Source organism: Pongo abelii, chromosome 8, assembly GCF_028885655.2.
Source record: "Pongo abelii isolate AG06213 chromosome 8, NHGRI_mPonAbe1-v2.0_pri, whole genome shotgun sequence".
Taxonomy (NCBI): Eukaryota; Metazoa; Chordata; class Mammalia; order Primates; family Hominidae; genus Pongo; species Pongo abelii.
The window spans coordinates 95327947-95345107 of record NC_071993.2 but is presented as its reverse complement, the minus strand read 5'-3'; the positions used below and the strand labels follow the sequence as shown (position 1 = coordinate 95345107).

The 17161-nt window shown below is 36.0% G+C and overlaps 1 protein-coding gene across 8 annotated transcripts in view; it reads left to right on the top strand.

Moving 5' to 3' along the window:
• RNLS (renalase, FAD dependent amine oxidase) overlaps nt 1–17161 on the top strand; it is a 316262-nt gene that overhangs the window by 5420 nt on the left and 293681 nt on the right. For all 8 annotated transcript variants that reach the window (XM_002820940.5, XM_024254285.3, XM_002820939.6 and 5 more), the window contains one exon: nt 8187–8345. In XM_002820940.5, the coding sequence (XP_002820986.4) occupies nt 8187–8345 (159 nt within the window). The remainder of the gene's footprint in view (nt 1–8186; nt 8346–17161) is intronic.

The following is a 17161-nucleotide window of genomic DNA, read 5'->3' as shown; positions in this document are numbered from 1 at the left end:
GGCTGTCTCTATTTATCTATAATATAGATATTATAGATGTATATATATATATACACACACATATTTCTTTATATTTATTCTTTTAAAAATATACTCAAAGGGAATAATTTTACATAAATGATTCTATACCTTGTTTGACTCGTATCCTGGATCTGTTTTCATATCAGCAAATTTAGTGTAATCCATTTTCTTTAATGATTGTCTAGTATTTATGACATATGTGTACCATCATTTATTTAACTATTAGCTTTCTGGTAAATATTTAGGCTGTATGGGATTGGGAGATTGTTTTGGTTTTTGTTAATACAAACATTGCTGCATGTCTATTGTTGACATGCTTTTGGAAGCATATCTTTATTTAGGATCAATTCGTCACAGAAGAATAGCTATGTCAAACAATATGTGCATTTTTAACTTAGCTAGGTTGTGCTGTATGTTAATCTTAAAGAACATCTCACCACTAGTGAAGAGAATGTTTCTTTCCCCACATTTGGGTATAATGGAAATTTTTAATTTTTGCCAGTGTAGTAGGTTAAAAATTGGATCTCTTTGTAGTTTTAATTTGCATTTCTTTAATTACAAGTGAGTTTATGCATTTTTTTGTTTTATTAGCCAGCTTTTTGCAGTTTTCTTCTGTGAATGTCTTATTCATAACCTTTGCCCATTTTCTATTAGGATTTTCATTTGTTCCTTACATATTTTATGAGTGTTTTGAAAATAGACCTTTTAAAAAAGAAAATAGAATTTTTCTTGGATAATTGATGATTATTTTTAAAGCAGAATGAAGCTTCTTGATGAATCATAATTCAGTTAAGTACCCAAGTCGAGATAACTGAGAAAGGATATAGCCTAAGAATTTTTTTATAAGCTATTTTCAGCATAATTACTGTTTTGGTCTTTATCATCAAATATTACTTATTGAGAACCCCAAGAATCCTTGATACTGGGCATCAGAGAGGTCAGTGAGATTGAATAAACAACATGAGAACATAATAAATACCATTCTGGCTTAGACCATTTCTCCATTCGAGATTCAGTATATGATGGTATGTTAGACTACTCCAGAGAAACAGAACCAATAGGGTATGTGTGTGTATGTATGTGTGCATGCATGTGTATATGTGTGTATGGATAAAGAGAGAGATTTATTATAAGGAATTGGCTCACATGATTATGGAGGCTGGTAAGTCCCAAGATCTGCAGAGTGATTCAGCATAGTAGACACCCAGGAAAGCTGGTGGTATAGTTCTAGTCCAAAGGCTGGCAGGCTCAAGACTCAGGAAGAGCCAATGTTTCAGTTCTACTCTGAAGGCTGGAAAAAAGCTGATGAGCCAGTTCAAAGGCTTTCAGGCAGGAAGAATTCTTCTTTATGTGAAGGAGGATAAATGCGTTTGTCCTATTTAGGCCTTCAACTGATTGGATGAGGCCCACCCACATTAGGGAGGGCCATCTGCATTACTTGATCTACTGATAATAAATGTTAATCTCTTCTAATAACATGCTCATAGAAACACCCAGAATAATGTTTGACCAAATATGTAGGCATCCTATGGCCAAGTCAAGTTGACACATAAAATTGACCATCACAGATGGTGACACTATTGGACGTTTTGTAGAATGTTACTATCAGCTTCATATAGTGTGGCCGTATCACTTTAAAAAATCTCATTTCCACCATGATTTTCCCTTGACCCAGGTTGGATGAGTATACTTATTGAAATCATCAGGTACTTACTAACTGATATGCATGCATACATGTGCAGCAGCTTAGAAAATGATATCCCAAAATGGAGCCCTCAGAAGTAGCTCTCTCTGACCTTCTTCTGCCTTCCTATCTCTGGCCTAGCATTCATCCCTGAGGCTAGCCCTAGAAAATAGAATCTCTTTTCCCAAGGCAGGTCATAGAAATAAGAACCCCTTTTCCCCCCAAACCAGCCATAAAACCTATAACTATCACTCTGGCTTTCCCCTGCCTTCCTTTGTAGAAACTGGCCATAAAGGAATTATCTGACCTACCATGTTTGATTGTAGCTCATAACAGTTCCAGAGAGGGTCATGACCTATAACCATAAAGAAAGAATGCTGCACAGAGAGGACAAGAAGAATCTAGACAGACAGGCCTTGATGGGTTTCACCAGTTTGTTAGCCATAGATATAACCCTTTGTCCAATCATATTGCTGCAGAGCTGTCCATACTTTGTTGAATCTAAGCATAAAAATTGACTCCTGTATCTTTGGGTCTTCAGTCTGAAGGTTTCAGTGTCATGCAAAACTATGATTAAATAAATTTGTATGCTTTTTCTCATATTAGTATGCCTTTTGTCAGTTGATTTTTACTGAACTTTCACCCCTACGCATGCATGTATACATACATACTTACATATATCCTTTTGTTCAATAAACATTTATTGAATACTTACCATAATGCCAAACATTGTTCTAGGTACTATTGATACAAGAACCAATGTCCTTGCCTTCATGGAGTTGATATCCTGGCAGAGAAACATCCTTGAATACATTGCGTCTGTCTCCTTATTTTGTTAGGTGTTTGGGGGAATACATATGTTTTAACTTCAAATTTTGCTTTTTAAGCTTTTGAGAGAAGAGATTATTTTTAATTCTTTGTAGCTCACTCAGAACCTAATAGCACCTTCTACATAGTAGGTAGAGTGGTATACATGTTAAAAATTTATTTTATATCAAGTTCATGGTCTATTTAACTTGAGTTTATATAAATTTTTCTTTGTTTATTTTAATGTTATTTAATGTTATTCTTGTAATACTTCAAGATTCTTTTTCTCCTCTACCCCGATCTATTATTATAGGATTTGTTGGACCCTATCTATAATATTTTTAATTTTATATTTATATCCCTTTTAAACATTCTTTAAGTCCCTTTAAACCTTTCTGTTCTATAAATGGTCCACAAAAACATTTTTGTTTTTCCACACTATAAGCTAAGACAGTCCCTGAAATCAGAATGACCTGGATTCCAGTTAACGTCCTACCATCCCTTTCTGTTCATGTAATATTAGGAAAGTTTAAAATCTGTACCTCAATTCTTTTGTTGAAAAAAATGAGGGTAATGAAATGCAAAAATGAGGGTACTTACTACAGAATGTTGTAATGGAAGTTCTTACTACAAAGGGTTGTGAGGAATGAAAGATATAATGCACTCAAATTCAAGCAAATAGTAAGCCAGTCACATAGTAATCTCTTGAAAAATGTTAGTTTAAAAATATTCTACTTGAATGAAGCTGACCTTCACATATTCCTTACTTTAAGAAATAAAATTGCCAACTATTTCAAAAATACTCTGTATTTTGGAATCTAGTTGAGTTTAAAACCCCACAATCTGATGGACCAACCAGTGGTCATTCAGATTGGGACCAGACTCCCAGGGAAATTATTTGTCTGGGATATGCAGGGAAATTATTTGTCTGGGATATGCCTAATCAGGCATGCTTTAGAATAGGTTCAAACCTTTAAAGCCAATATTTAACTAGACCAGTTTCCCAGAACAAATAGTAAAGGGTAGGGGAAATAGATAGTTTCTTCTTGACCTTATGTTCTATTTTAATTTATTGTCTGATGTGTTCGCATTAACCTCATTGCAGAGAAAGCTGTATTTATTGGCATCAGTTTCACTGACTGCCTGCCTTCTCCATTAATACAATCTTCTTGAGTGAGTGAAACATGATTTTCTTTTGTTCTTTTTTTATAATAGTTGTCATTATGCTGGGGTGAGAATTGACAATAGCAAAAGTGATTCTAGCTATCAGTTATTAAGTGCTATTTATCTAACACTACCTTAGGTACTTTACGTATGTAGTTTCTAATTCTCACAGTAAATTTCAAAGGAGTTAATCATCATCCCTATTTATTAATGCGAAGAATGAGCCTCAGGTACTTTGTCTGAGGTGGCTTGGCTAGTTGGTAACAGAACTGAAGTGGCTTTGCAATTAATCGTGTTGTTTTTTTCTATTAAGTCTCTCATGGAGGGCAATGAGAGGTGCTCATATTCTCCAATTTAACATCTATTTTGTAGAGCCTTCTCTTTCCTTATTGATTATTTTCCTACAGTATGAAGATTGTACCCATCCCACCTGGTGCTACGTGTCAGTAGACACATGGTTCAATAGAACAACCTCATAGTTCCCTGTGCCCCTAGTTTCCCTCTTTCATCAGTTAATTCCTGACATAGGGGGAAGTAGATATTGAAGAGTAATACCACCTTAGTTCTTTATTCAACCTGGGAAATTGGTCACCTGATGGTTCCTGCCTATGACATTTGGAAAATGATGGGCCAGGTCCTTTTGCTTTTGAATAAGGTCCCATGTTACTAAATTATTCATGAAAAGATGAATTTAGCTTCCAGGACACAGAATGAAAAGCTTTTATTTAGCTTGTCCTACCAATAAGGAGGACTGTTGCTGCATTTATTTGTTTTTATTTTATCATCTACCTAAAAAGGACATTGGCTAGCGATCTGGAAAGTCAACATTTGCAATGTAACCTGTCAAAGTTGACAAGATCAATTTATTAGAAAAAAATGGCTTAGGTGGCAGATGCCATTAGCTAGGATGGCTTCTGTATGGTAATATTTACTTTTATTATTCTCCCTCTTTTTACTTTTGTGCCTATTTTCTTTCTAAAATTGATAGAAGGGAAGTGAGTCTGGGTGGTTGTGTCTCAAAATTTCTCCCAGCGGGTGATCCTGGCACTCATCCGTAATGATGTCCTTTTTAGAGAAGCTAGAGGATGGCATGAAAACCAGGTTAAGCATTCTTCTATTTACTTCAAGGTGTGTAGTCAGTTAGAGATGGTTCACATCACTTCAGGTCCCATCTGAACAGTTCTGACTGCTGCTCACTAAAACCTATTTGTGGGAAATCATAGGAGAAACATAAACTTGTATTTTCTCCTTAAAATGGAGGAAGGCCAGGGATAAAATTGAATAAATATATAACAGAAACACATTTGCCTTTGTAAAATGTTTAAACCTTCTTAGACTTCTGATATCTTTATAGCTATCTGAAGATCATTTTATTCTAATTAAATATTATGTGCTGGGGAAACAAAAGTCAATAAGAGACATGATCCTGGCCTCTGTTAATGTAGAGTATAGTGGGAAAAAAAGACATTAAACTAATTATACATACAAAGAAAAGATGCATGATAAATGTTAAGAAAGAGTGAGAGCATTATGAGAGAACTTACAATAAAAGGACCTAGCCCAGTAGGTTTTAGAGCAGTGATGGGGGAGATGTGTTAGGGAAAGCATCCCTGAGGAGCTGATATTTTCATGGGTACCTGAAAGGTAGGCAAGAGGGAATTAGGCTGAGAGCTGAATGATGAGAGTTCCATGCAGTGGACACATCAAATTGGAACTGTTTTGAAGTAGTAGGAGGAGGTTAGTGCGTTCAAGGAATAAAAGATCATTATGACTGGAAGGTACTGAGTGAGGGAGAAAATGGTAAAAGATGATGCTCAAGACTAAGGCAGGGCCAGATTATACAGGGCTTTGTAAGCAATGTTAAAGATTTTATACTGTAAGTGCAATGGGAAGCCATTGAAGGGTTTTATGCAAGAGAGGGACATGGGCAAGTTTACTAAGCTCAGACATAACTCTTGAGATAATTTATTTATCCGTTTTCAAATTGGGTTTTCCAGAGCTTATAGATTTAAACACATAGTCTTTGTGAAAATTATTAATTACTTTCACACGGAAATGCCACTTTCCCAAAAACTTTGCTCCAAGCAGTTGGAAAGGAAACCTTTCTGGTTAATAAGAGAGGCTATACCATTTCTCCTACCTCTTGATAAATGCTACTTTTTGGGTGGTTTTGCCAGTGGTGTTTGATTTGGGCCTGTCCACCTACCCCAGTGGTTCTCATACTTTAGTGTGCATCATGGCAAGACTAAGGGAGCTTGTTAAACACGGATTGCGAGGCTCAATTCCCAGAGTTTCTTATTCAGTATGGTCGGGTTGGGGCCCAGGAATGTGCATTTTCTAGTACATAGGTGCTGCTGGTCTGGGGTCCATACTTAGAGAACCACTGACATATATATATATATAAATGTAGATATGTATATATGTATATATGTATATATGTATATATATATACCTTGCAGAACACCTTGTGGTCATTGGGATACATTTTCAAGGTGTTCATCTGGGGCATGAAGAATTTTCTAGGACTGTGAACTTAAGTCCCCTTAAACACACACTCATGCCACCAACAATAAAAGCATATTCTCTTCAAAGGAATATTATGAGAAAACATAGAATCAGTTAACTTAGCTGAGGTCCAGGACAGGGCCATGGACTAAGTGAGGCAAGTAGGGTGAGACATCCTAAATAAATAAAAACAGAGTGAAGCAGAGCTGACCTTGTTGGAATAAAGGAGATGGTGTATATGTGTTGAAAGTGCAAATTATTTGCACCTTCCCCAAGCAGGGGCCTTAGAAAAGCCCTCAGGCAAGATGAAGTACTGTTTACAAGCCCCTTGCTCTAATCTTTGAACAGAATGATGCACACTGCCTTGAATAGAGATTGATCTCTTGGGCTAGCTAGAACTATGTTTCTTCTAACATTTACATTTGATTTTTTAAAAATTGGAGTGCTTACTAGGGTGTAGCATTATTTAAGGGTCAGTGAAAGAGATAAAAGTGTATACGATCTGAAGACCTGACATGAAGGAGCCTTGAGTATTATTACATAGATAAGATACAACTAAAGCATGCATATATTTTGAATCATTGTCAAAATGAATAGTAAAGGCAGTGATGGTTGAAGAATATCATAGAGAGGAAGGATCACATTGAGCTGGAGTGGCTACAGAAAGGAAGCTTTGGGATGAACTTTAGCTGAATTTTTAGTGACTAGGAACGTGAGATTTCCCGGGTAAAGATGAACAGGATCTTTCAGTGTGCTTTTTTTCCTCCCTCATTCCATCTTCATTTCTTTCTTTTTCTATACACAAAGCTGAATAAAAGTAGATTTGCTTGTAAATCAAAATTTTTTGAAAACTGGAAGGTGAGTACTAGTTTACTAAGGAGACTTAATGACTCAGTTGTACTTTCTTTCAGTTTATGGTTCATAATTCATTCTTTTTATTTGTTGTGTTGCCTAGGCTGGAGGGTAGTGGTGCGATTTCAGCTCACTACAACCTCTGCCTCCCGAGTTCAAGTGATTCTCATGTCTCAGCCTCCTGAGTAGCTGGGATTGTAGGCATGCACTACCACAACCAGCTAGTTTTTGTATTTTTAGTAGAGATGGGGTTTCACCATGTTGGCCAGGCTGGTCTCGAACTCCTGACCTCAAGTGATCCACCCACCTCAGCCTCCCAAAGTGCTGGGATTACAGGTGTGAGCCATCGTGCCTGGCCTCATAATTCACTATTTTAAATACATACTTACCTAATAAATTCTATGCTATGTATACTATATGCTATACGTAGAAATAAAACAGGTATAATTTGTAGCTCATGGGGCTTACAGATTAAAAGGGAAGACAATATTAAAGAAATAATTATTAAAATATCCTTGTGTTAAGTGCTAAGAAGGAAAATGTTATGGGAGGGTACTCTAGAGTATGTTTCTAAATTCTGATTCTTCTTAGTGAAGACAATTGATCTATTGATGAGAACTTGCATTTCCCTTACAGAGAACCTTTTTCAGGTCCTTTAATAGGAAATATTAATTCTTTTAATAGGGAATATTGCTCTTCTTATTTCATTGCCAACACACGTTTACTGAAGTGTATACTTGTTCTGCAAAAAAGATGAGATTTAGAGTCAGATGGTTATAGTTTGAAATCGTGGCATGCTATTTCTCAATCTATTTCCTTGTCTGTGAGATAAATTAGTATAATGTGTACCAAGCAGCTGGCATATAGTAGCTGCTTAATGAAAAGTAGCTATAGTTATTGTTTTTATTTTTATCATTAATTGTAGGAGTAGTTTTTGATTCAGGGCAGGCACTGATAGGGAAGTCCAAGGATGCCAGGTAGGGATGAATTCCCACTAAATTAGAAAGAAAGTAAAGGAAGAGAGCTGGAGGTCTATAGAAGACAGTCTTGGCCATTTTGTTCACTTGAATGGATTCAGTTTGTGGCTACTCACATCCCCTTTATTGATATATGAAATTCTGATAATGGGGACATGATTTTGCTTTTGGAACAGGTGCAGAAGTCTACTTCAGACATCGTGTGACGCAGATCAACCTAAGAAATGACAAATGGGAAGTATCCAAACAAACAGGCTCCCCTGAGCAGTTTGATCTTATTGTTCTCACAATGCCAGTTCCTCAGATTCTGCAGCTTCAAGGTGACATCACCAACTGTGAGTCTGCGTTTGCCATTTACCTGCCTCAGGGAATGGGATTTCTTTTGACAAAGCATGCATTTGGTTTAACTCTTAGCAAAGGACAAGTGATAGACTCTATTGATTTGCCTGTCTTAAAAACTGATACTTATGGCCCTCTTCATGATATTGATCTAGGCCAAGGTGAAACCCATAGAATTTTTTTTTAAACTGGTTAAAAGTTGAACACTTTTCTTATTGCCCATGTCTTCAACAAGTCAGTATTATTGATGGATATGCGATGATTTTGCCTAAAGGAAGAGCAGTTTTTGTGGCCATTTTTGAGAAAAGATTTTTATGTACAAGTACTTGCCTGGATTGCCTCCTTTCCCATGTTCTTGTTCTCTGGGTTGCTCTCTAATTGTGTTTACTTCTGTTTGAGGCAATTGCCTAGCTCTTTTGTGAACGAGAGGCATGAGAAGGGATGGGTGAGAGGGGTTAAGTAAATTTTGCTGAAGAAGCTAAAATTATGTCAGAAGAGCCAAATTTTAATAAAGGAACTAAAATTCAAAGAAAATTTTTATCCTTTCTAAGTCTTTGGATACTGCAATTGGTTTAGCATTATTCACTTTACCTTAGATAGTAACCTTTGTTTAATTTCTTTTTGATATAAAACATGTGGTGGTGAAAGTATGTGCAGAGGGTTTGATTTCCTATCTTTCCCCAAAATAGACTCTAAACTACAAATAGCCAATTTAGAAATGTCATTTATGTGCTTATATCTTTCCTAGTTGACAGCAGCTATTTACTCTCAGAGGTGGGAGTAGGGGAGGTGGATAGCTAAGATTTTCTTAGGTAGATACCTAAGATTTTCTTCGTGATTCCCGAGGGTTCCTGGTGCACTGCCACTAGAAACTTGTGGTAAATCCACAGACATCTTTTTCCTGCCACTTTGACTCAGCACAGGTGAGATGTAACTCAGTGCAGGTGGGATGGCAGTGGTAGAATTTGCACTTTTACTGCCAGAAATGCTGGGGATAGTGGTAGGAGAAGATAGTAAGCCAGTGGCCACATTAGAATTTCTAGTATACATGTGAACAACGGGAGACTTTGGGTTTATTCTAAGTCAACCCTGAGATCCAGAGGTGAACAGGACAATAGTGTCAGCAAAAGCCACATGTGAGGAGTCCAAAAGCTAAAATTCCTGTACTAAGTAGTAGGAAGGGTTTCAGATATGAGAAACAAAAAGGGAATAAAGGTATTAAGTACTGGGGCAGGGAGGATACATTTCTCCAAGAAGTTGCACTTGCTCAGTTAGCTTTTGTTTCATCAGGCCAGTTTTCCTTACTGATACTACAATCCTAGCTGACAGTGTTCATTTTAATCATAGAAACTCAGAATTGAAGGGAGTCTTAGAGAGCACGTGGTCTCATCTTTTAGCCCTTGCATGAGTCCTCTTTTATTAAATCACTTTGAGTATGATTGACATATGAAAAGCTGTACATACTGTATACAATGTGATGAATTTGGAGATAAGTATACATTCTTAAAACCATTACCACAGTCTATACCATAAACATATTCACATCACCTCCAAAAGCTTTTTCCCCTTTATTTGTTATTTTTTTCCTTTTGTAATAAGAATGCTTAACATAGGCCAGGTGTGGTAGCTCACGCCTATAATCCCAGCACTTTGGGAGGGTGAGGCAGGAGGGTTGCTTGAGCCCAGGTGTTCGAGACCAGCCTGGGAACTATAGCAAGCCCTCATCTCTCCAAAAAAAAAAAAAAAAAAAAAAAGTAGCAAGGCATAGTGGCATGTGCCTGTAATCCCAGTTGCTCAAAAGGCTGAGGCGGGGAATTGCCTGAGCCTGGGAAGTCAAGGCTGCAGTAGGCCCTGATTGTGCCACTGCCCTCTAGCCTAGGTGACAGAGTAAGACCTTGTGTCAAAAAAAAAAAAAAAAAAAAAGAATATACAACATATTAGATGTACTATTTCAACAAAATTTTAAGTATACAATATGATATTATTAACTATAGTTGCTAGGCTATACAGTGGATCTCCAGGATTTACTTATCTTGCATAATTGAAACCTTGAAACTTCTGACTAAAGTGCCCTGTTTTTTCTTCCCCAACCCTGTGGAACAAGAATCATATAAAAAGCCCTAGCTGGCAACAATCTGGTGAGAATATGACCTTTAGAAAGGATGTGCCCCATCAGTATCATTGTGCCTCTGCCCAAGACTTAAATTTCAAGAGAGCATCCTTTTGACCTGACATGGGTCTTATTCCCACCCCATGGCTAGGGAACTGCAGCATCTTGGATTATAATCCTATTGCATTGCGTGTAATCAATGGGACAAAGTAACACCTCAAAATAAATATAGGTACTGCTGTGAAGAGAACTTGTGTGCTGAGTAATCAAGAACAATGAGTGTTCACTGCATAGGTGTTCTTTAATATTTGCGAAATGAGTGAATGACCAACTGACCGACTGAATGAATGTGTTTCCAAAAGACCTAAGGAAAAATTTCACTGGTCCGTATTACTTCTTCACATTCTCTGTAAAATTCTCATTAATAGAATCCCATAATAGACTTTTTTCTTATTCTATTCATATCCTATTTTCATTAAATATGGATTTGTATGAAGAAAGAAAGAAAAACTCTATATTGACAATGGACCTTATTTTTTAATGCTTTTTATGTAAATCTGAATTTGGCTTGCTAATATGTTGTTTAGGATTTTTGCATTCATGTCCATGAGAGTGATTGAGCTGTAGTATTTTTTCTTGTATTAATTTCCCCAGTTGTTGGACATAGAGGTACGTAGGCCTCATAGAATTATTTGGGAAATTTTTCCTGTTTCTGTTCGGGGGAAGCATTTTTATACAAGTTTGGTGTTATTTCTTTCCTAAATGTTTAGGAGAATTCACTGGTAAAACCATTTAGGCCTAGAGTTTTCTTTGTGGTAAAATTTTAAATTACAGATTCCATTTCTTAAAGGAATCTATTCAAATTTCTTTGTTTATTGTTTTTTTTCAAGGTGCTAGAATACCATGATATAATCTTTATTTTTTATTTTTTTAGCTTTTATTTTAGGTTTGGAGGTACATGTGAAGGTTTGTTACATAGGTGAACATATGTCAGTCTTGTTCATGTGGCTAGCCAGTTGTCCCAACACCACTTATTAAATAGGGAGTCTTTTCCCCATTGCTTGTTTTTGCAGTAGAACTTATTTTTTAAAATTCTAGTTGTTTATGCTTAAGTTCAGATCTGAAAATTGTATTTACACATTCCTTTGACTTTCATTAATTTAATTAGTTCTATATGTTCATTTTGATTCATTTACTTTTTATCAACTTGCTTATTTTCAAATAGTATGTTGCTCTGTATGAAGTTCTATTTACCAGGTGAGAAGGGTGTCCTGAATCATGCCAGGAATATGAATTGACATCCTTTTTGGTACTCCAGCTGCTCTCTCTCTCTCCTTCATCCAGTGTGTCTGGGAAGTCCAATCTAATATCTATATGCCCTAGAATTGAAATATTAAATCTTTGAGAGAACTTCAGATTTCTCATAACTTTGCTGTTACAAAAAAAAAAAGTGACATCTTGGTTTTTAAATTGGAATACTTTCCTGTTAAAACCTTAAATATCTAAAACATCTGTTTCAGTTTCTTTTCAGATCTGTGAACAATATAGCTAACACCTGGGTTTTGCTTTCCTTAACAAAGGTTAAAACAAAAGTTTCTTAGAAAAATTGCTTGGTAATAGCTATTCCCAGGCCTGACAAAAAGAACCAGAAGGGTACACCATATTATGTTCACATCAAGGGTCTGGGTGCAGAATGTTCACCCTGTCTCTAGTGGATTTTTGTTGCCGTTGTTTTAGTTTATTTTTATGCATGCATCTGAATCACCTGGAAGACTTGTTAAAACACAGATTACTGGGCCACAGTCTGAGTTTCTGGTTGTATCGAGGTATGCATGGACAATTTTCATTTTTTACAAGTTTCTAGGTGATGCTGAAGATTCAGTTCAAAGCCACACTGTGAGAATTATTATTAATACCTTGCCTTAGCAAATCTACTTGTTTCTGGAACCGAGCAACGAACGTGTCTTCAAAAAGTGACTCGCCTTGTAAACAAGTAATGCTACTGTGCAGCCAGGGTTGAGAACTGCTGTCATAAAGCATCAGCCTGTCCAAACAATTTGTATCTCCTTTCCTCACATTTGCACCTTTGCTTTGCATATATTGATTATATGAACCCGTGCGACATCTCATCTTGGATTACTCTTGAGTCTCTGTCTTATGCTCTTCCCTGCTTGGGACTTCTTGGCTCACCTCTTCCCTGACTTCTTCCCCAACCCCTAAGACACACCTCTTAAAACAAAACAAAACAACAACGACACACACACAAAAAATAGCTTTAAGATATAAGTCACATACCATACAATTCACCTATCTAAAATGTACAATTCAGTGGTTTTTGGTATAATAACTGATATAGGCCACCATTATCAATGTCTGTAATTAGTAGATTTTGGAATTTTTTATCACCTCAAAAAGAAATTCTGTCCCCTTTAGCTATCACCCCCATCCCTCCATCCCCATCCCTGCCCCCAGCCCTAAGCAATCATTAATCTACTATCTGTCCCTATAGATTTCTCTATTACCTGGATTCCAGATAAAAGCTCATGATGGAGCTGGAGGCCCTCATCCTTAGCAAATTAATGCAGGAACAGAAAACCAAATATGGCATGTTCTTACTTTTTTGTGGTTCTGTTTTGTCAGTATCTGCACAGATTTCACTTATTTTCTCCTGCTTTCATCATGTCTCACTGACCCTGGCCCATCAAGTCATTGAATTGTAGAGGGTACCTCATCTTTCCTGAAGCCCATGAGCTATAACAGAGTCTGGTGGTGGTGGACAAGGCTTCAGGGCTGTGGGATGGCAGTGGGTACTGATATGCCTGTAGCTTTTGACTTTGTTGCACAGCCAACATTGACATTGGATTTGATAGAGAAATGGCTTTTATGCCACTAATAGAAAGAAAACTGGTAATAAATATGTTTTATAGATCTTAGATTTAGAACTATAGAAGAAATTGTTTTCTGAGGAAGGGTATAGCTGCTGTTAAATTTTGAAAGCAATTTTTTCTTTGAGTATCAGTTCTACTATGCAGAAATAATATAGCTTATTTTCTAGTACAGTGTTTGATAATAATATAGAAGAAATTGGAATATTTATTAGATGCCTATAGGCAAAGTGGGAGACTAATTTGAATGATCTCTTCATGAATCTACTTCTAATTTGTTGCCAATGAGATTTAAAGTAGGATAATTTATTGCCATGGAGGTTGGCAATAATTGGATTGATTTTGAGATTGTTTTAATAACATACTATAACATTTTATAAAAATAAAGTATAGCCATCAGTCAGGACATTCATTTGTGCTGTAAATTACATATTCCAATATTTAAAAGCTGCATAGTTTTGTATATCAAGAGAGATCCTTTAACATTACATTTTGAAAGTACTTCTCAATATTTGTATTAGTGACATCTAAAGCAACACCATGTCATAGACTGTCTCCTAAATGTGTTTAAGGGCTTGCTAATTAATAATTTTATTTATCTCTTTTTACATTTTATATTTTGTGTGTGCACTTGAGCTGTGTTTGGCTGAGAAAGATAACTCACCTACTATTATTACTTTTCTTTCTGTCTTTCCTGGGGCTTTTAGTGGCAATTTTTGCTTTATGGTTTTATTTGATTTGTACTAGACCTTCATTAAAATTATATCCTTTGACTTAAAAAGTTCTCTCTTTTGTCTCATTTTAATTTTATTTTGCTTTCAAATAAACTTTTATAAATGAAATGTTCTTTCTTTTATTTTCTATTTACTGGCATATGCTTTTTCCTCTAAACCTTTAAGGGATATTTTACTTTAGACCCATCTCTTTCATATTTTTTATCTTTGAGCCCAGTAATTTCATAAGTATATATCTTATTGTTGCTAGTTTTGTGTTCATTTTTCATGGGCTATGTTGTCCACTTTTGCCTTGAACATTCAGCTCTTCTCTTATTTAGGTAAGTTTCCTTCTTATACTTATTGGAAGATTTATTTCTGTTTCATTTATTATGATCTCAGAGTATCTACAAAAGCTTAAAGTATCTCCCTCTCAAAGCTTCTGTTTTCTTTTAACTCACTTTCAACTTTGATCTTTGCATTACTTTTTTTCTAGCCTTTTCTCCATGTCATCCATGTAATTTTCAAGAGTTCCTTTTGGCCCCTTCCTTGAGGTATTGTTTCAAAGAGGTCCTGTATTCTTTTACTGTTACTGAACTCTAATGCCCAAGTGTTTGTTGAACTAATTTTCTTCCTGGCAAAATTTTTCTGATATGTATTTTTCATCAGCTCATTTCTTAGGTTCTGTTCTGTTCTGTTCTGTTGTCTTTCTCCTTTTCTCTGCATATGTCTCTTGTTAATCATTACTCATCTTTAAATGGGATCAATTCTGTCAATTTTGTGAAAAATAGTGTTGTGGGGCAAGACCAGACTTTTCAGTTAAGGTATATATTCTCAGAACACTTCCTATGTACATTTTGTAAATATATACCTACGAAAAATAGAATGGTAGTGACCACTAATATAATAATATATTTATTAACAGAAGTATTTATAAACATTTTTAACTTGGAAAAAAGATTAAAGTATGTATTTGTATATTTTTTCATCTATCAGAAATAATTTGACAAACATTAACATTGGCTATTGCTCAGATATGATTTTCATTTTCTTCTTTACAATTTTTTGAATAATCATAATTTTAAAAATAAGAATAGTTTACTCTTATTATAAAAAATGATATTGGCCGGGCGCGGTGGCTCCTGCCTGTAATCCCAGCACTTTGGGAGTCTGAGGTGGGCGGATCACGAGGTCAAGAGATCGAGACCATCCTGGCCAACATGATGAAACCCATCTCTACTAAAAATACAAAAATTAGCTGGGTGTGGTGGAGTGCGCCTGTAGTCCCAGCTACTCAGGAGGCTGAAGCAGGAGAATCGCTTGAACTTGGGAGGTGGAGGTTGCAGTGAGCCAAGATCACGCCACTGCACTCCAGCCTGGTGACAGAGCGAGACTCCCTCTCAAAAAAAAAAAAAAAAGAAAGATAACATTGACACTGTTTTAAAAAAAATGTATCATGCTGAAAAGAAATAGATCTTCTTTCCTTTTTTTTTAGTGGAGGAGTATTGTGCCATATGTAGGCTCTTTATGATGAAAAAGTTTAAGAATAATTGACTTGGTATATTTGACTGAGGATGAGGGTCTTTGGATGTTGTATTGAACTGACTCAATTCAGAATTAGACCCCCACGGAAATCATTTTGTGTTTACTTCATTGTTATGAAATAATTCTCTCTGGCACTAAAGACTTAAACTAGAATGTCTCCACAAGATCCTTTAACATCTGTGGGTCAAATCAAAGGGATTGAAACATGACCTCAGTATGAAGAATTGGTTAATGTCTACCCTTCTCTCTGTGTTTTCTGGAGAAAAATCAGCTCTTATTTGATTATTAGACGTCTTAGGCTTCTATGAAAAAGACATCCACTTACAAAGCCATATATTGCCACCTAGTGTATGAAATATGTATTGTAGTTCCCCTTAGAATCTAAACTGGAGAGGACTATGAAAATGCCAGAAACATAGAATAACACTATAACTATAATATTCACAAAACTGCATATCACAGGGAAATAAATTTAGGCCCATTAGAATTACATAACTTACCAAAAAGTGCTTGATTAATGAGTGACAGAATTAGGAATGTGCTACATGTTTCACATTTGTACAGACTATGAACAGCCACATCTGTAGCTTCCTGTGTTTTTCTTCTCATTCTCATTTTCTTTCTCTCTCTTTCTAATCATGTGTAGCCTTAAGGATTAACCTAAGTATCGTATCTTGTGTGAAAGAATTCCCTTTCCATTATAGAGTGGTCTGGATTTTCTGTCATCCAACTCTTTCTCTAGTTTGCTTCTTATGGAAGAAGCAGATGTAATTGTTTTTTCTTTTGGCAATTATTTATTACATTTATTAAACTTTCTCCCAGCTGGGAGAATAGAGAAACCTCATGTATCATATTGTGACCCTCTTATGATTTACTTTCTGGTTCTATAATAGTGCTACTTTCTCTATATTCATATTACAAAGATTATATCACTTAATCCTCAAAGTAATCCTAGGCATTATTATTGTCTCAATTCTTGGTGAAACTGAGATGTGAACCTCAGTAAAATGACTCCAGAGCTTGTACTCTTAACCACTGTTATGCATAGCTCTTCCATGTGTGCTTGATCTTCCTCTCTACCATGCGCAGAAATTCCTCAAACCCCTGACCCTTAAACATTAGATTCAGGAATTCCTAATCTCTCCTAGTTTTGCTTCTAGTTATAGCACTCATCTCCACCCCCCACCCTCTGATTTTCAGGGATTCACCAGTTTAATCCACCTTAAGATCCTGCAAGAGAAAGATGCTTTACTTTCTCGTGTGTGTGTGTGTGTGTGTGTGTGTGTGTGTGTGTGTGTGTGTGTGTGTGTGTGTGTGTGTATTTGCAGTTATCCCAACCTTTCAAAACACAATGTTGAGCTTCTCTTTCCTAGATTGGAGGATGGGGAAAGGAGTTTGTTTCCCCTAAATAATTTATCCTGGGTAATTTTTTAATTTCTAGTTGCTATGTGATAGCAAAGATGTAATAAAAGTGGAGAAGATCTCAAGAAGGCAAACTAATAACCAAAGGATCACATCCATATGTGAATATATGAATAACAGAAATAAAATTTCTTTAT